Source organism: Fundulus heteroclitus, chromosome 18, assembly GCF_011125445.2.
Source record: "Fundulus heteroclitus isolate FHET01 chromosome 18, MU-UCD_Fhet_4.1, whole genome shotgun sequence".
NCBI lineage: Eukaryota > Metazoa > Chordata > Actinopteri > Cyprinodontiformes > Fundulidae > Fundulus > Fundulus heteroclitus.
Genome location: NC_046378.1, coordinates 402,597 through 423,032, shown reverse-complemented (window position 1 = coordinate 423,032; position 20,436 = coordinate 402,597). Strand labels below are relative to the sequence as shown.

The 20,436-nt window shown below is 39.0% G+C and overlaps 1 protein-coding gene across 4 annotated transcripts in view; it reads left to right on the top strand.

The window, feature by feature from the left end:
* The window catches only part of sgsm2 (small G protein signaling modulator 2), a 114,360-nt gene that overhangs the window by 14,420 nt on the left and 79,504 nt on the right, over nucleotides 1-20,436 (top strand). For all 4 annotated transcript variants that reach the window (XM_036149845.1, XM_036149847.1, XM_036149846.1 and 1 more), the window contains exon 2: nucleotides 11,207-11,282. In XM_036149845.1, coding sequence (XP_036005738.1) covers nucleotides 11,207-11,282 — 76 coding nt within the window. The remainder of the gene's footprint in view (nucleotides 1-11,206; nucleotides 11,283-20,436) is intronic.

The window sequence follows — 20,436 nt, the reverse complement described above, 5'->3', positions numbered from 1 at the left end:
GTGCACATTAAAACGTGGCAGTGACCACAAGATATAAGTTTCACATGTGGTGTGAATGCCCTGACTTTTTTTTATGCAAGATATGAAATTAAGAATCACAATGAGCCATAGTCTGCACACAACACCACGCAGTGCTGCGTAGTTCACCTAAAATCTCTGTTCTCTTTAAATATGTCAGATCTTCTTCAGACAAAACCCTCCATCAGGTCACACCCTGCAGTGTTCCTATTACATACCCATCGCGTCCCGACTTTTACCAGCCAGGTCAGTCTTAAATATAAAATAATATAAAAGCCACTTTTTGCTCTTGAGGTTTAACATTAAGACAGTTTCACACAGGATATGACACATTTCAGGTCAAAAACGATTTAAGGCTGGTTGTGTCAGTAAATGTGTGAATATCTATTTTCCCGCATGTGAAAAGCTCCTGCAGGTTAACTTGTCCGGCAGTCTTGGGTCACTGCAGCTTTAAAGCAGCTCTTCTCCTCAACATCTGTTTCTACTGGGTCAGGAATAATGACAGTACTATTTAATGTCTGTAATGGTTAATTAAAACATTTCTGTTAACAGAAATAATTAGCTAATAAAACAGCTTTTAAAGACAAGCTGCTGTTCACCATAAGGAATTAAGTTTTTCTTTCATTTTCTTGAGGTTAGACAAGATGATTATGTCAGCATTTTACTGTGGTCGCCTGCTTGTATACAGTGGTTGTATTTGGCGAATTGACCGACATAAAATGGAGAGAAAAGGGAAAAACTAACTGGAAAGAGAAGCAGGGGGATGAGGGGGGGAGGGTCTGAGGGTGCGGCTGCCCTGGGCCCACGTTAGGAAGGCCAATCAGAAAGCGAGGTGCGGGAAACCCCAAGAAAAAGAAACACAGTTCAACTCCATATCATAGTGCAGCAAATGTAGAGCATCTGTTCGCGCTGTCTCCACTCCTTTAACCAACAACGGCTTTTCTTTTTATGTGTCTTCTCTGTTATTCTTCCTCGTTTGATCTTGAGAGGATTCGCGAGATTTCCTGTCTGACACCCGAATGATCCTGAGTCAAATCTGTTTGTGTGTGGTGTGTTGTGCCTGCCGTCTGACTGGACACGACACGCTGTACGAGCAAACCTGTTTCATCTAGTTGTGAATGCTTATGATGAAGTCAATCTATGAATAAAGTCTGCTATGGAGCGAAACTGAATCAGGATGCCGTTTGACTGCGATTCACCGCTTTAGCACCTGTGTCGCCAATTTCCCCTTCTCAATTTTTTTTAATAGATCCCAACATTAGCGTATATTATTATGCTTTATCTCGTCTAGAGTATCTATTTATATATTTTTTGCTACTTCTTCCAATTCTTTTACGGTCTGTAAGTAATATTAAAATTCCTCTGTACACTATTGTTTGCACATTTCTCTACTTTTTATTCATGATTATTCAAGATTTTTTCAATTATTTATATATCAATTACGTTACTGCACCTTTAACCCGTCGAGCCGCTGAAACTAATACATTTCCCTCTATGGAGATTACAAAGTTTATCTGATCTAAACTTTAATAATTGTATGATTGTTATAGAAGTTTATCTGCTCATTTCCTCCACTGTTAAGGTGTGGATCAGCCAATCAGCTTTCTATGTTTCCACCATCTTCCCCTCTTAAGACACTCTTAGGCTCACTAAAAGTTCTCCTCTCTACTTCTAGAGTTTTTTCACATTAGAAACTCCCTCAAGGAATACGATGGTTTGTTAATAACTTTGATGGTTGTCCAGTGAGCCATAGAAACCATTAGCTTGTTTCTGAAGTAGGAGAGAGGGTTTATTATTTTGGTGTTGCTCTTAAAAAAAAACCACCTGCTTTGCTCAAAGGGAAGAGATAAATATAATTTTTTTAAGTTAAAATATATAAATGTAAATGTCTCACCATGTTGTTTTAATTGGCTACAGCAGACGGAAAACAGTTTTTTTTTTTTTTTTAACAATAAAGAGATATTTGCAGATCCACATTAGATCAGGCATCTGTGTGTTGTTGTGTGGCTCTATGTTGAGGTTATGGTGCTCCTCTCAGCTCAACCTCTGGGAGGGTACATAAAGGCATAAATATGAAGGTCTATTGTCCATATTTTTCACCAGCTTTTCTGGACATGGGGAGTGAAGGCTCAATCTTGGTGACCCTGGCAGACCTGCAGGGTACATTGTGGAGCGGTTATTAGCTGATTTCACCAAACTCACCCACAGGAGACGGACCTGCATGCTTCCATCCAGTTGCTGTAGGACTTCTAATCAGCCTAGCAGGCATATCCAGTGGTGGCAGTATAAAGTGTTTCATGTAGAAACAGGGAGAGCCATGAAGCTGAAATGACCCAGCCAGCCAATGTAGAATAAATAATGTCCTTTTTGTGAATAAGTTTGATCTTCTCCATTTCGCAAATATTGTTCACAAAGTATGAGAAAACATGAAAACTTAGCTGCTACTTTAAACTCTCCAGCTAAAGTTTTATTGTTCTAGACCATGCAATTCAAGACTTATTCTGTAGGACAGAGTCTTTCTTTATTGCGTATAGTTTCCATACCCTGGGGCAAATGGCCTGTTGTGGAAATGGACTTGTATATATGTAAAGCTGGCTAATTTCTTCAATTTCAGTCATTATCTCTCAAACTGATAAAATGAACATATTCACATTTGCTTCTTTTTACGGCAAAAAGCATTCTTCATAATTGTTATATCCTTATTCGTTCAGTGTTTGATCAATATCTTCCCAGGGGAACTTGTCAGATTTGAAGATGGGATGTAAATGATTAGATTTGCTTTTAGTCGTGACCTTCACTCACTATTTTTGACTCACTGTCGGATGCTGCAGCAACTGCCTGTAACACTACCCCTAAACTCTCATTGCCACAGCTACTGTAGATATGCATGGCAGCTTCTTTCTGCTGAGTGTATGTTCTCTGTATTTATTGTGGAGTGCTCTCCAACCAGCCTATCTGCCCTTGGTTGAGTCTGGAGAGGCTACAAATGATGGATTCCTCTCGCTGCTTCCATCCTTTAACGCCTCATCACTAAAGACAGGTCCATTTGGAACCTTTTACCGTGTATTATAGAGATGGGACCGATATGATCTGACATCTGCATCACACCGACTGGATACAGATGTCATTATTGGGTCCAAAACCTGTTTTCTGAATCTGTTTCAGTTAATCTGTAATCTATATTTTTTAAGCTGTTTGCTGTGACTTCTACTCACACTGTAATAATGACGGCTCACAGCAGGAAGGCTATTTACACAGCTACAGTGTAATGTTGTTGTTCTTTTGGCATGTCTACATTCATTTTACAACTCAAAAAGACTCAGATTTGACAGCAAAAACTTTTAAAGCTTGTCATAGCTTAGAAATGTCTAGCGCTGCCAAGAGCATGATTATTGTCAAAAAAAAAAAGGCTTATCGTGGAATCATTAAATATAAAGAAAAGTATGGTATTTGCACAGAATGCAGCAGTATAGCTATAGCACCTCTGTATTTCTTTTTTCTTATTTGCTTAGACAACACCAGGGCAACTTCACAAAATTTTAGTTGCTATTTTATTCCAGATATACAGTATATTCCACATATTTATTTCAGATATCAGGATTGGATTGAATTGGAACTCAACAGTCCTGGGTCACAGCATGTCTAACAGACCTGTTGTCTCTTTTAATCATTGAGGCAAAACCTCTTCTTTGAATGGATCTAAAGGAAGGTTCTCAGAAACTGGTTGGATGTTTTAGATTTCAGCCTGTGAGGGTCTACATATGTGGGCTATCTGGATGCTTTGTTCATCGTACTCTTAATAACTATAAAAACTGTGAAAGAATAAATGGATAACACCTTTTAAATGGAGTTACATTTCCTCATTCACTTGTTTTCAGGAAAGTCAAGAGTCTGTTAAAAGCTAGTTTGACAGGTTTTATACGCTCCTGAAAGCCATCCAACTGGACCAACATGACAACTGAGGGACACTTGCTTTTAGACACTTTCTTTAGGCGCATTTTATTTATGATGGTTTTAAATTACTTCATTTGTCCTGGGTCTTGCAGACTACATGATTTTTTACATGGATGCGCACTATGCTTTATCCAAAGATTCAGCTGAAAGAGGAAGTACAGTCTTAATAATAGGTACTGTCTCTATCTCCAGCATTTGCTCCCCAGCTGCTGTAGTTGAATATATGTTTTTTTTATACATTGACCACAGTTGAATAAATAACTCAGTTTACTTCAGACGATTAATTTTCTTTGTGCTCGGCAGAAAACGAACTGGTATAATGATCAGACTGATCTGGGACTACAAACATAATTAACTTATTTAGTTTGATCTCTCAGCAAACACACATAAGCACACTGCAGTAAAACTCTGCTCCAACGGATAATATTTATGCTCTCACACGTATTGTTAATGGATGTTAATAAAATCATTTAACTGTATCCACTGTAACACATGTGCAGGGCAGCTGATTGTTCTTGACTGGGTCAGAACCGATATACAATGAGCAGGTTCAGCACCATCATATCCCTCACATCTGTTTTAAAACTGTTTATACTACAGTTAGAGCAAAAGCTTCTCAGTCTGATTCAGAAGCTCAGAATATGCTGACTGCTGTGCAACAAAGCTTGTAGGTAATGTAGTAAAGAATTCTGAACAATCTTTTTCAACTTCCTGTTTCCTGTTAGACCGCAGATTACATTTCAACAGAGCAAACCCATTCAAAAGCAAGGGACTGGGCCGGATCATCTTTAAACTCTACAATACTGTCTAGTCTTTTCGCCCCTATTGTCACAATCTGCACCTGTTTGTGTTTTGTTAATTACACTCACCTGTGTTCTATGTAGTTTCCATTGCAGTGACGTGCGGTAGGGTTCATAGCTGGTGAGGCACTGACGTCATCAGAGTCAGATTTACAAATATATTCACTCTACAGAGTAGACTCGTTGCAAAGTGCTGAAGGAGACTGATTGAGCCAAATCAATTCACCAAGAGACATGAAAAAAATATTGATTCTTTGATGGAAAAAAATACTAAATTATTTGTCATTTGATTGGTAACAGTTTATGAGTTATGATGGAATTCTGCATTTGTAACACATTTAAAAACTATAACCCACATTACGCACATTTTATTACAAAAACAAAACATGAATAATTATCACTGTCTTACCTCTACTTATAAATTAAGTCGATGCGGCGCTCTTTCTGAACAAAAGTATCTTCAATTTCCAGTAAACGTTCTCTTTATCTTCTTCATTTTTTAAAGTCTCTCAGTCTTAATGGAGCTCACTGCCAGGGAGGAAAGCCTTCCTTCATCAGTCCTGTTCCGGCTGTATGTTTAGAGTCTTTTTAGTGCTTTACTTGTTTAGCAAAACTCGCTAATAATACATCCATAACTTGCTGTCACTCTACAGTTTTAGGATCACGAGTGGTGCTCCTTGAGCGCCCCCTGCCTAGGGGTCAAGGAACTGCCGGCCTCACCTACAACCAGTTCTTTGCTGTTTATGATCGCCCAGCAACACGAAAACGTTACCTGCACACAGTTTGATGACCAAAACACAATTCGTAACCCACATACATTGAATTGTGGAAAATCAGTTCATAACTATTTTAACAATTGTATTTATTATCTAGAGACAGGAAGATGCATTCACAGAATGTAAGCCAGCGCAGTTAACATGGGATTGCGCAATCCCGGGGAGGCCAAGATGGCTGCGGCCTCACCGGCTTCGCTATCAAGCGCCACCAAAGATTTACATGAAAAATAGCAAAAAGTCTGCAATTTTAAAGAGAATCTGATCAAAAATGAGGAAATTAGATAAAAAAAAACTTATTACAAATGAATCAAAATTTATATTATGTTATTATATATTTTCTTTCTTTCCATGATGACAGGTTAGGCCTGGCCTCACTTGCCTCCCCTGACTGCACGTCACAGTTCCATTAATCCCAGTTGGATTTAGGTTCTGGATTTTCATTGTGGCGTCGTCTGATTCAATTCCTGTTCTGTATCTGAGCTCTCTGTGTTTTAGTGGCTTCATAAAAATATCTCCATCAACATGTCCTGCTGCCGCTTCAGTCCTTCGCCAACTCAAAACCTGGTATCTATGCTTTTAGGTTACGTTTCCACTGCAGGTCTTAAAGCTAGAGTCTGCAATTTCCCCAAGTCCCCTTTTGAATAGCTGCGCGTGTGCTAGACCGTCTTACCTGCTATTCCGCTCCTCAGGGGGATCACGTGAAAAGAATCTCCCAAATTCATTTAGGTCTTATTTCTTTCTACTGAGGAACTTCCTCTACTTCTCATAAACATGAACATGATTTGCTTCTTACGACTCTCAGCCATATTCAAAGTATACAGTGAGAGCAGCGGAGCTACAATGAATGGCTAACACTGAAGCTAACCGCTAAGCTAACCACTAACCTAGCCGCTGAGCTAACCGGATACATAAACACTAGAAGTGCGCATCCGCAGCCAGAAAGCAGAAACTAACAAGGAACGTGTGCGCCCACTGCCGTTACGAGAGCGTGTCAGAATGATTGGTATGTTGAACAACCAATAGATATGGTGATACCCCCAGAACTTGAGGGACAGAGGGGGTTGAGAGCAGGACCAATCCTCGGAACAATTAGTTACAGTTTTTTTCAGGCCTGCAGCTCCCACAGACATTGATTTTGTTTAAGATAAGATAAGATAGGCTTTATTGATCTCACATTGGAGAAATTCACATGTCACATTGGTTCAGTAATCAGTAATCAGAAGAAGGCATATCCTTTTTCTGAACACATAATGCATGGACTACTTTCAGGATGGAAGGACCATTTTACCCAGTATAATATCAAAAGTGTTTCTCAACAGGATTACTTTAAGCAGGATAGCTTTAATGCTCAATTAAATTGATGCTCAATCATTTTTTTCTGAAATATGATTTTTTATCTTCCTTTTTTTTGCGAGGCCATGTAAAATTCTGACTCCAATATCAACTGTTTGTGGCTCCAAACTGACCCGCATGTGCAAAAGAACAAAATGAATAACTTCACGCAGTCTGCTTTGGTCTATCAAATACGGGAAAAAAATGTTTCATTAATTAATTGTCCAATGGAAGCCATTTATTGTGTCAGTGGGTGCTAAGGCGGAATTGAAAAGAAAGTGAAGTTCATAATTTTATCTGAGCGTTCCCACTGATTCTAAAATATCTGATATGGTCATTTGACCTGCAAAGAGAACGAGGCCATAGTCTACTCTGTGGGTATTTTTATTTTAGATGTTCTCAGAAAATTGTACGCTAATTGGAACTACAGAGTGAAAAATCCAGCAATCTTAAAGAAATGAAACCCTTTGTCAAACGTTTATTGAATCCAAATCTGTTAGTTTAGTCTGCTAACATTTCTCACCAATAAATCTCCAACAGATGTCCTGCTGCCAATATTAATTATTTACTCAATTTTACTTGGTTACTTTTACAGGGGTTGACAGCTTCAATCAATGCTTTACTGTTCAAAATGAAACAGCACTTAAGCCTCATTACTGTGGGAAACTGTAAGACTGACAGGATAAGCTACCTAGACTGCCTTGTGTGCCATGGCGGCCAGAAAGCGGCTGTTCCTGACAGGAGCTCAGCGGCTGATCCACAGCAGCCTCTGTGATGGAGCTCACAGGAACAGAACCCACATGTCCCCGTAGACAAGATTTAAGGACTTGAATTTGAGGCAGGTGGTCATGGGTAGACAATGAATACCAACTAGTACTGCAGTGATATGTTCCCTTTTTGGTGCCATTGAATAGGTTAGAAGCCTTTTAATGCACATATCTCCCAGTTGGAAAACACAACCCTGAAACTTTTATCAAAAATATAGTTACATTCATTGAGGAGACAAAAATAGCCCCCTAATAAATCCTCATTTTACACAAAGTCACCTATTCCACAATTATTTATACTGCTAAATATTAATCCTAAGCATTAAGCATGTTTAAAAATGTATGTTTTACTGTATGTTGTAAATTAGCCACGTCTGTGCTTACCTGGCCCTGTGATGGACTGGTGACCTGTCACTAGCCCAGTGACTAACCACCATGCTTATGCTTTAAAGGCCTTAATTTACAATATTAAGACCAAATTGTTCTCTAACTTTGATTGTGAAGTCAGAAAGGTGCCTGAAAAATCTCAGAAGTTCCTGGCTTTATAAAGTTAAACATTTGAGACAAAAAAAATCTCAGATTAAAGTGATAAATGGTAGGAGGTGCACATTTGTATATTTTTTTCAAAGTGGAAGTGGTAGATCTGGACTGTTTTTCTGTATCAGAACCATGTCCAGGGTGCAGACTGGCCATGAACGCGGGATTTGGAATACACACCTGTGAGAGTGAGGAAGAAGCTGCAACATGGATGCATCAAGCCTGCACCTGGGAGATGTGGTTCTGATGCAGGAAAGGAAACTGGATGTGTATCTCTTAAACTTACCACTTCAGCCTTAGAAGACTTCTGGCATTTTTGTCACAAATACCTGACTTAAAGATACCAGAGAATATCCTAGTTATAACATCATAAATGTTTGCCTTTAATCATTTGAAGTAGTCCTTTTTTTTTCTTTTGCAAATCTACAACGTGACATCAGAAAATATTTTTTCTGATATAGTTTTAAGTTTTTTCCTTGTAATCTAGAGATTTCTGAGGTTTGTGGTGGAAATGTACCCCTCGCAGCCACGTGATTTTCTTTCTTTGACATACAATGGCCCTAATACTCCATCATAGCACAGTGCCAGAGCACAGACAGAGACAAGTTTTCAGTCAAAGAACAGAGTGATGTGGTCTGAAGTTTTATTATCAGACTAACAAGTTAATAAATCCCTCCTGTTAATGACTTAGACCCAAACAAGGCAGAGGTGTCAGGCAGGCTGCAAATTAATTACTGAAGACATTTAATTCTGTGGAGAGAGAGAGAGAGAACCTAGACAAGCGAACAGCAGGTCTGTTGAGCTCTCTCAGGCTCTCTTCCCCAGAGAATCTGCAGATAACAGTTGAAAGACTCATGAATGTTTTCAGGATGCCGGGATGTTAATTGGAAATCAGTGGTACGGAAGTTCGGGCTAGGCTGTCAGAGCTGTTAGGACGTAACAAAATATTAATAGGAGACTGCATCACTCTTGCATTTCCATATTTCTAATCAGGTGCTTGACACTCTGACATCACAGTATTCATGGCAATATTAGGTGCTGAGGCTGTTGATAATGAATGTTTTCACCTTCATGAATTAAACCTTTCCTGCTATAGAGGCAAACAGCAGAAAACAGACTAAAACATTCCCTTTAAGCCCTTGTAAAAATGCTTCTATTGTGTGAGTGCAACAGATAGTTGTAAAACTGTGACAACGGGGGCTGCACTGGAAACTAATTGAAACAATCCATCAAGCTTTGATTGGTGAAAGTTGTTGTTTGTTTGGCAGCTGGCCATGAATATTGCAGTAGACGTTCAAAACAGACATTTTTTCAGGCTGTTGTTTAAATCTCTGAGTTGGTTGTTTTTTACTAGATATCATTACTCTAGCTCGCTTTCCTCACATTTCTTGTCTTTTCATTAAAAGCACAGAATGTTAGCCAGAGATATGCTAGTAGTCAAAACGATGCAGAGAGAAATCGCAAATTATCATTAGATATTTTTGAAACAAAAAAACAGATTTGTATGTTTCCTAAATATCCCTAAATGACTTACTGCAGTTCTTTCAAAATCAAATGTTTTGTTGTGTTCACTGTACATTATCTCGCTACGAAGAGGTAAGAACCACTCAGTCTGAGTGCAACTTTGATGAATGTCTGTGTTAAAGCGAATGCTCCTTTTTAGCCACTACAGATTTAACAGACTTTCTCCATGATATTTTGATACTCTGTTACATTCTTTAGTGAGATGCCAAAGATCTCAGGGATTTCCCAAGGTGTGTAATGACCTGAAACAGAGACACAATATTCCAACTGATCAGTAGTGTGTAATGAAACAAATTTATTTCAAAAGGAGGTTGGTTGGAGGCAGGAACCACTGGCAGCATGAACAGGAGCCACTGAAAAGCAAATAAACGGATTAGTGGCTAAAGCTGAGCAAAAGGAGAAAAAGACTCAATAAATAAAGGTCATAGCTTCAACTTTTTCAGCAAAACAATGAATTTTTTTTCGAAAATAATACATCCACAGAATGTCTAGAGTGGATCAGAATAAAAATATTTATCTAACTGAAAAATAAATGTATATTGTATATATATGATTGTTGTATAGATTTAGACGGGTTCAAAATTTGTGAATATTTAATTATGGTTACGATGCTAACGTTGAAACAAAAGGATTGTGCACCAATAGGTTAAGTCATGTCAGACGGAGCTTAGGCTTTGCCAGATCCTAGTAGCTCTGTGATAGTGCTGAGAAATGGCCTTTTCTCATTACATTACATTTTCAGATTCAAGCGGACCAAAAAAGAAGCAAAACAAGGGTGAACATCGGTCAAGCTTTTGAGCGTTGCTTAAGTTGCTGCCAACTTAACAAAAGCAAAGCGGCTCAGAAGCCATGCAAGGGTTGCAGCTTTCCTACTGGAAGGGAAACTTAAATATTTGCTAATCCTAACCAAAGGACCTGGCAACCAGCTGGCAAATAGTATAACTGAAGGTTGGAACGAGAGCCACAAGCGTGAGTGCCCCACCTACTGGCCCGGGGAGTTAAACTTGTAGCTATCTCCTTTTAAGCCACCAACCTTTTCTCGAGCTGTGCAGATAGTTTCATCTCAATTTGATCTGAATTTCAAACCTTTGAAGGGTTGCTCATTTATAAAGAAATCAACAGCCTCCAATATTCATAATTGGTAATGTTTTATTAGAGAGAAACACAATATCAAAATCAAGCCAAATACCAGTATCACTTTTTCCCCGACCTTCTCTGAAAGATTTAGACATTCAATGCCAAGCTCATGATTGATCTCTACATGTGACTTTTGTGGTAACGAGCTGCAAGAAGAAAGACAAACAACCTCTAAATAAAAAGTACATGACCACATGGTTTGAGAAGTTCTGAACAAACCAGAAGATTTTAACAACATTCTACAACAAAAGCTAAACTCTCACTTACGCTTTCTGAAAGTTTGAAAAATGGATCTCATTTTTTGTTGGAAAGCAGTCTTTCCATCATTGTGACGTAAACAGTTCTGTTTTTCTTTGTGCAGGTGAAGCAGATTATGGAAGAAGCCGTCACAAAGAAATTTGTGCATGAAGACAGCAGCCACATCATCGCTCTCTGCAGTAAGTACACTCCTGTACTTGAACCACACATACACACACACACACACACACACACACACACACACACACACACACACACACACACACACTTGTTGAACTCCTCAGCAGGTGACTTGGCACTGCTTCTCCGTCAAGGACATCGCTTGACGTCATTGAGACTGTGCTGCTGCATCAATGGAAACTCAGTAATGCTAGAAGAGCTAATGGAAACTGATGTCAGAGACGACCTGTACACAAGCCAGGGTTAGTGTGTGTGTGTGCGTGCGCGTGTTCGTGGTGGAGTGGTTCACTCTCTTCACCAGATGGTGGAGCTTTCAGCAGCATGAGGATGAAAGCAGCAAAGTGACCATCTCACAGCAGATGTTTGAGTCCTTATATTTCTGGAACATCAGGTAAATGCTTATATTAAGCCTATGCAGTGGGACCAACTGTGACCACGGGGATCACATTGCAGTTATTTTGATACTTTGTGGGTTACTTTTCTCCTACATCTTGTTAATACAGTCTATGAGAAATGCATTCAGATTTGGAACAAATAGTGTTTATATACATAGACGTACTCCCAGTGCCTGATTATGTTGTAACACAGTGGAGCAAGTTGAGGCAAATGTGGAACACCCCCACAGTTAAAAATGAGGAGCATCTCCTCCAACTGCTGCATTGTTCAGGCTCCTTACTGGGTCTGGGTTTCTCATCCAAATTAGCTTTTGGACATTTGGCTTATTGAACATCTGTGTAAGATGTTCTGCTGAAAGACTTCTTCGCTACAATTTGTTGCTTATGCATGAAGGATTCAAGTTCAGGGTTTACTGAAAAACCTGACATGAATTAGAAACCAGAGTAACACAACAGTGTCAAAATCATTGAAGTTTTAACAATGTTTAGACATTAGAGTACATATAGTTTTATTTAAACCAAATTCCTTAGGCTGTCCTTTCCTTAAATATTGTCACATACAGTAAGTTCATTTATAAAATTGTGAAAATGGTAAATAAACAGAATTTATACTACACTTTTTTTAGTCTTTACTCAAAGCACTTTACTCTAGACCCACATTCACGCAGTCACACTCACAAACGTGCACACATTCATACACCAATACGCAGGTCGATAGGCAGCTTGGGGTGAAGTACCTTGCCCAGGGGCACATCAACATGTGGCAGGAACAAGCTGAAATTGCACTTTCAATTTTCTGATTGCAAGATGACTGCGGGTGCAACTGTACACTTAAATCACAGTTAGTATATACCTCTGATATTCACAATTTAACCCAGTTTTGGCACAACATCAAAGAAAAACAAATGTGATGTAATGTTTATTTTCACTCTTCTGAAATGACACAGTCAGAAAATGACACAGTCAGAGAAAGAGGTTAGAGAGGAAGCTATCAAATATCACAATTCATACAAGTCAGGATTTGTACATAGATGACTTCAGTTTAACAACAAATAGGTTCAAAATTATCTCCCAGTTTGAAGTAAATAGTGCCCTGTAGGTAGTATGTCAGACAAAAAGTATCTGTATAACAATGATTAGTACACACCATCAGATGTTGGACAACACATGAACTTTGACCCTTTGGGCTTTTCATGCCTCTACCACTTGGTCCGCACTGTTGCCTGCTGATCACGACCCTGACACCTCCTGTGACTACTGTGTGCCATCCACAGCCATTCCTGCATTTCTTTGGTGTGGAGTCCTTGACAAAGGCCCTGTTTACCTAACAATGTTTTCTGGTTAAAACGGAGCAGTTTGGTTGCATTTGTACTGTTCATTTACACAACAACAGCGAATATGATTTCTTACAACAACACAGTTTGAAAATGGGTTCCAGAGTGTAATGGTTTGAAAACATTCTGGTTTCTGTTGTTGTGTAAACTGGAAAAGACAAAACTTTTCTCCCAGGGAATCCCTGGTTCATGCACAGTATGACAGAGATTGGTAAAAATGAATTTCAATTCAATTCATTTATATAGCGCCAATTCATGAAACATGTCATCTCGAGGCACTTTACAAAGTCAAAATCAATCATATTATACAAATGAAATGTACAGGCACACATTATGGCTGCCTAGAATTTAAAAAATCACAGAAGAAAAAAAAAATTACGCATAGTACTGCTTTGGCTACTGACTCTTCTGAACACAACCATGGCTGGGCATGGATATAATTCAAAGTTATCTTAAGCAACAGTTGAACTCCCTCGTCTATCCATAGGAAAACTTTATTCTATGCCATCTCAAAGGTTTATTAGTTGTGGTAGCTTTTAGGCAGTATTCTTGCAGACTGCTCTCGAGTCTCATGCAATGACTGTGATAAATGGATTTTCTTGACACGCACAGACACCGCACATGACATAGACACCGCACATGACATTCCTCATACTGGAAACAAAGCCCATATTGAAAAGGCTGTGAGTGATTTGAGCAGGCAAGTCTAAATGATCAGCCAATGAAGGTATGAACAACTTATCTCCATGTTATGTCAAGTGCAGTATTTTTAATTATCTTATTGAAGAGGTAAAATACTCATCACATTGGCAGATAATCTTATTTACTTGCTCATATCAAGGAAAATACACTCATTTCAAAATATTATATACTTTTAGTTCCCTTTTTGGCAGTGTGCCGTGTAAATGGAGATCATAATGAGAACGTTGTGTAAACTTGGTAACAGAAACAGAACAAAAGTCTCATTTACAGTGGATCGTCAAGATAACTGTTGTTCGTTTGTCCAGTCAGTTAGAACAGCCAAGATCCCTTTCATTAAACAAGGACTTGGAAAAAGTAATAGAACTGTGAAAGCAGAATTCAGTATCAGCATTTTCAGTATTTGTCTCCAGGACAGACAGAAACTTGTTCACTCTCACCAAAGTGGTGCAGGTGCCTCATAAACCAACATGGACAGAGGTTGCTGCGAAACATTAAAATGTCAGATTCAATTCTGAAGCTAATATCTCAATGTGTCATCCTGACACAGGGTCTGCCACCCCTCAACAATGTGATCCTATAGCTGAGGCTTGTTTAAAGGGCAGCATTCCAACAAACTCACAATACTCAGACAACTGACCTTTGTTTATCCCTAATATAATGACATTTCTTGTCTTTGTATGTAGACCTATCATGATAACAAATTTTGCTAGACGATACATTTTTCAAAAGATTATTGCGATAAATCATATTATTGTCATTTGGAGACCTTTTTCAACTAATATGATAATGGCATAATAACACAGTATATCATCTCGACCTACCGGCTCAGACAAATTAAGTAGGTGGCGTCATCTGGTTTAAATCCTTAAAACTTCCACCCTGCAGTGGTTGTGTTTGGCTTTGACATAAATTGAATTTCTTTTTCAAACTAGCATTTCTCTGGCTCTCCCTCAGGATGCTCTCATGTTATCTTTGAGCATGTGCCTAGCTGACACAAGCTGGCTGTCCCCCATCGTTTTGTAAGCCTGACTGGCCACCAGGCCTCACTCGCTCTGCGCCAGGCTAAGCGTTATTTGTTTATTTTAAATGCCTTGATGTTTGAGAGCAATGGTCAGTAAACTTCCTGTCTGGAAGAAAACCTCCCGGTCAACTAAGCTAACGTGCTAGTTGTTATTAGCTTGACGCACGCTACGGTACCCCTCCTTCGAGCTGCCGCATCACACAACGATCCTCGCACTTCCAATTCCCTGTTAGGTTCTAATAAGACTCACATCCAGGTCAAAAATTCAGGAAGCAGACCCTTTACAAACAATATAGATTGCTGTGCTGTTGCATGACTTAATCACCCAAACGCTTCATCATGGATACCCTAATGCCCTCTAGCCTGGTCAGCCAGACTGAATTATACGGAGCGCAAATCAGTCTAAGGCTCAATTCTCTCTGGCACAAAACAGACTGGACCAATCACAGCACCAGAGGCGGGACTTTACGATTCATCACTCTCAGCGGCAGAATTACCCATAATGCTACCGTAACAGTCAACATACATATGGAAATTTTGTTGCTTGGTGCCTTGGAAGATTAAGAAAGTACATTTGAGTACACCAAGTATCCTCTGATTTTAATTTTTTTATTTTTTTTAGACAAAAGCAGAAAAAAATCATTCACTGGCGAGTTTGCTCAATACCATGACATGTTTCACAGACTACAAATTGAAAAAAGTGCATCGCTTGGAATTTTTTGTGTCACATCTGCAGTTATCCAACTCGTTCTGACCTGATGACGCTGACCCTATTAGTCCCGCCTTTGAAATCGGGCTCTACCAGCTCCTTACCAGACTGATACGCAGTGTACATAGCATAAGTCAGTCTGGCTGGCCAGATGAAATGCCCACAGTAAATACTGTGAAGCTAGAGATAGGCCCCTGCCTCCACATCTGGCCTACGAGAGCTTTCCATCCTGCCCCCAGAATATTTCTGAATTCAGGAATAGCAAAGTGAAGAGGAAATAGATAGATAGATAGATAGATAGATAGATAGATAGATAGATAGATAGATAGATAGATAGATAGATAGATAGATAGATAGATAGATAGATAGATAGATAGATAGATAGATTAATGTGAGTATGTTAACACCAACAATATATGTATAGTTCATTTACTTTATTTTACAAAAGCATCTGGCCCCCACAATGTCTGACGAGAAAAATTCTGGCCCTCGGACAAATGTAGTTGATAACCCCTTCCTTAGGGAGTTCCTTTAGACCTGTAGTGCTATCAAACTGAATTTGGAACAGTCATTTGACAAGTGTGTCTGACAGCTGGGTTTACCCATACTGACAATCATAGAAATGGACTTCAGTTTCACATATATATTTTTGTACCTTTGGTCAAGTTAAATTATTGGCGCGTAATATACAATTTTTATAAAGGTCCATTTGGAGAGATGCATACTGAGTAGCAAAACATTAGGTTTAAAAGTGGAGCAAATAGACTAGCAACTTGTCGTTAGTCTGCAGATTCATGTGATGGAATCTGCCTCTTCTCTACTGCACACAGAAATATTCTGCTCAGTGATCCCTTAATTAAGAATATCCTGAAGGTATAGAGCATTTAATTCAAATTCCACTAAAAGCTCTTGCTAACATCTCGTCATGAACAGCTTGATGACATCTAAGAAAATTATTCCATTAAGAAACAAAGAGGGATATCATAAATCAATAAATGCCTTGCGGAGCAGCTATAATCCTATAATGTAATTCTAGCCTTTGTAGTAGACTTTCCATTTCCGTTCTGATGTTTGTGTTGGCTGGCTTTCATGAGACGGATAGCTCTGAGTCATTGCATAAATTCTGCTTGATGCCCACATGACATTCTCAAAGAAATTACAACGTGGCCTTCTTGAACCTGCACTCTGTGCTCTCTTTACAACTAAGCCAACTGAACTGTGTAAAAGGAGCGAGTGTTGAATGCAGCCGCCTGTGTTTTCTGTCATCATCCTCTGTCATGTCCATCTGCTTCTAGTTCAGCTCAACTGATTCTCAGTCAGCTGCCTCTGTTTGTGCAAATCTGTATCGTATACAGCACTTTAGCCAAAGCTCAAAAGATGGAAAGACTCCACTAATTAGAGTCAGAGTTGGCACATTCCTTTTGAAGGAAGGGGAAACATCTCCAGTGATCAACTACCTGGAACACTAATCAGAAGGCTTCTTCAGTTGTCTATCTGCTATAAAATGGCTGCTTAGCATCAAAAGGATGGAAATTTGTTTTGGAAGTGTCTCACATTGAGAGGGAGTTTGCTTGTTTCCTTGTGCATACATGAGTTTTCTTTGGTTACTCTAGATTCCACCATCAATCCAAAACATAGATATTTAGTTAACTGGACATTTTTAATTCCATGACCAGTGTTGTGTGCCTCATGGTGATCTAGTGATGGGTACAAGATAACTGTTGAAAGGCGGCAACCAAAACTCTGTCCAAGTTTAAGTTGGTATGGAAAATTAATAGATGTTACAAACCACCACTTACAGTATGAAGCTAAGCTAAGTTAATTAGCTGACTAGAGGGTGACACCATGAGTTTCCAGTATTCAACTTTTTCACAATATTATATGCTTTAAAATGTTGTCTAACCTCAAGTATACTTGAACAAGTATTTACCCACTTAAAGATTTCTCCCTTTTTATAAAAAGCAGATACAAGAGGCAGGTTTCAAAGTATGATTTAATAATGGGAAAGAAGTATCTAAACCAACCCTATGTAAAATAAATAAATAAAAATACAACTACCTTTCCTCCTAAAGCTATAGTTGGTAATCCTGTTTAGAAATACTTTTTGTTATAGTTGGTAAAACGGTCCTTCCATCCTGAAAGCAGTCATTACATTACGTATTCAGAAAAAAGAGGTTAAAAAATCGATCTCTGTGGGAGCTGCAGACCTGTAAAAACTAAGTAATTGTTCCGAGGATTGGTCCTGCTCTCATCCCTTTACACCTTATCTATTGATTGCCCCATATGCCAATCATTATGAGGCACTCACATAACACCAATGTGCATATGCATTCCTTATTAGTTTCCACTTGCTGGCTGCGGATGCGCACTTCTAGTGTTTATGTATCTGATTAGCTTAGTTGTTAGCTCTGGTGTTAGCCATTCATTGTAGCTCTGCTACTCTCACCAAATACTTTGAACATGGCTGAGAGTCGCAAGAAGCGAACCATGTACAAATTCATGAGAAGAAGCGGAAGACCTCAGTAGAAAGAAATAAGACCACAGGGTGTTTGGGATATTTCTTTCCATGTGATCCTCCTGAGGAGCGGAAGAGCAGGTAAGACGGTCTTGCACATGCGCAGGTATTCAAAAAGGGATTTGGGGAAACCTCTGGAAAAATTGTCGACTCCACCTTTAAATCATGAGTTATCTTTGATTAACAACATTTTTGGTTCAATCTTACAAGCCATACTTCGGCCAAATTAGTCTGAGACCTGTGGAATTCTGGAATCACTTAAATAGTACCCGTCTGACATCATGAAGTAGGCTAAAAGGTATCAGAAAGTGATACATCATACCCCAATCTGAATGAAATTCAAGAGCAGATGAGACATAAAGCCAGTGTTATTTATGAATTCAAAGGCGAAAACGATTATCGACCAAACAGAAAACAAAAGGCAGTTGCTAAGAAAGTTCTTGATGATGTCCAAGACTTTTGGGGAAAATATGCTGACGACTGAAGGGACAGTTGTGTATACTGTTACATTTAAAAACCTGAAAAACATCAAACCTCCAGTTTAACATTTTAGTGGTAGTGTGATGGTCTGGGGCTGTTGCTGCCTCAGGACCTGGATGACCCATGAATTTGACTTTCTACCAGAAAATAGTGAAGAAAAATATCTGGCAATCATTTTGGAACCTTGACCTCAAGCACACTTGAGTTTTGCATGAGGGCAATGATTTGGAGCACACCAGCAAGTCCACATCTGAATAGCTAAAAAAAAATGGTTTTACAGTGGTAGAAACTTGTTACAAAACACAATAAAACAATGCAAGCACAGATAAAAACCATACCAATAAAAATTAAGTATAATCAAATCTCAGTTGGTTTGAAGGCCAGTGAGTAAAAGTACGATTTTAAACAAGTTTTAAAAATGGACAATGAGGGGGCCTGTCGTATGTGCATGGGTAGAGCATCCCATAGCTTTGGGGCCAAAAATAGAGAAGGCCCTGACTCCCCTAACCATCCGCTTTGAGCTGGGAACTACCAGGAGCAACTGATCAGCGGACCTAAGAGACCAATTGGGGGTGTAGTGGTGGAGGATTACTACCAAGTAGGGCGGGTCAACGTAGGTAAGACTTTGAAAACGAACAAAAGGATTTTAAAATGAACTCTAAAACACCCATTGCCAGTTTCAGGAAATGTTGTATGGCCGTTTTTGCCGCTACGTGGGACAAGACTTGTAGGCTGAGTTGGTACTTTCTTTTTCATATGAGACCAAGTTGTTTGGATAACCCTTTTACCTTTAACAAATGCAAAAACATTTTTTAGTTTGATTTATCTCAAAGGTTTTAAATGTAACAAAAAAATTTAACAAAAGCAATCTCTTTTTTTTGGGCTAATACTTTTTTACAGCTCTGTACATGTAATCTGGGCACGTTTTTAATCAGCTCTGCAGGAGAACATCCCAAACCAGCTCTACTCTTCTATTGCAGGCAATTTGTTAGCTTTTAGGGCCTGGAGGCTTTACAGAATGATGAAAGGTAAAAGGTCATCTGATTATAATAAGAAATTACGTCAGAGCAGAAGTGAGTCATTTGGCCTCATCTCTACTCAGTGTTAAGCGTTAGCACATTTGACCCAATCTTCCATTGGGTAAGAGCCAGAGCCATGATATTTTAGGATGATCCTAGAGCCAAAGTGAGATTTTTATTCTCATGTTTAGTCACCGTATTTTTTTTTTTGTCTTATTTTTATTTCCAATGTAAATCATACTTTGCAGATGGAAAACTTTTTGGATAGAAAATGTTTTAAGGATTCCCACTAAAAGGCCCTGAAAACACTTAGCTGCTTGGCAACATAACTCATACAAACAAGCTACAAAGCAGCATGACCATGATACACTATCACTCTCTCTGAAATGAAAGAATGACACTTTCAACATCTGGTCGCAACATTAGATGACCTTCAGTATATCTGATGCGGTTTTTAGACTAATTTAACTTCTCTACACTCAGGGCCCGATTTTCAAAAATTCCACATAATGACCGCTAAATTGCGTTGAACTGTGAGAGCAAGAAGTGGGCGAGTTGCCCCTGATCATCAAAAATTGTGTCCCTAGTGGATAACAAGTACAACAAAAATTAGGTCCGCCCATTTAAATGAGTACATTGTGACACTATCCGATCTACACCGGTTTGGGAACCAGATCGGCTCGGGTAGTCAGATTGGCTCGGGGGGCCTGCGCTTCCCGATGACGTCATTGTATGGCAACTCCACTCAAACAAACTACATTACGCCCGCGGTCTCCATTTGTTACAAATCAATTTTATTTTGTTAATTTACGGTTATTTTCCAGTAACTTAATCGAGGCATGAAAACTTTCATTTTCGAATGCTGCTGTGGTAGTCTGACAATTTAATCGGTAATTTTGCAGGATCAAAGTTACATCTTAAGAGAAATTTCCTTCCTCCAATTTAAAAAAAAAACAAGTTGTGAAGGGAGACTAAATC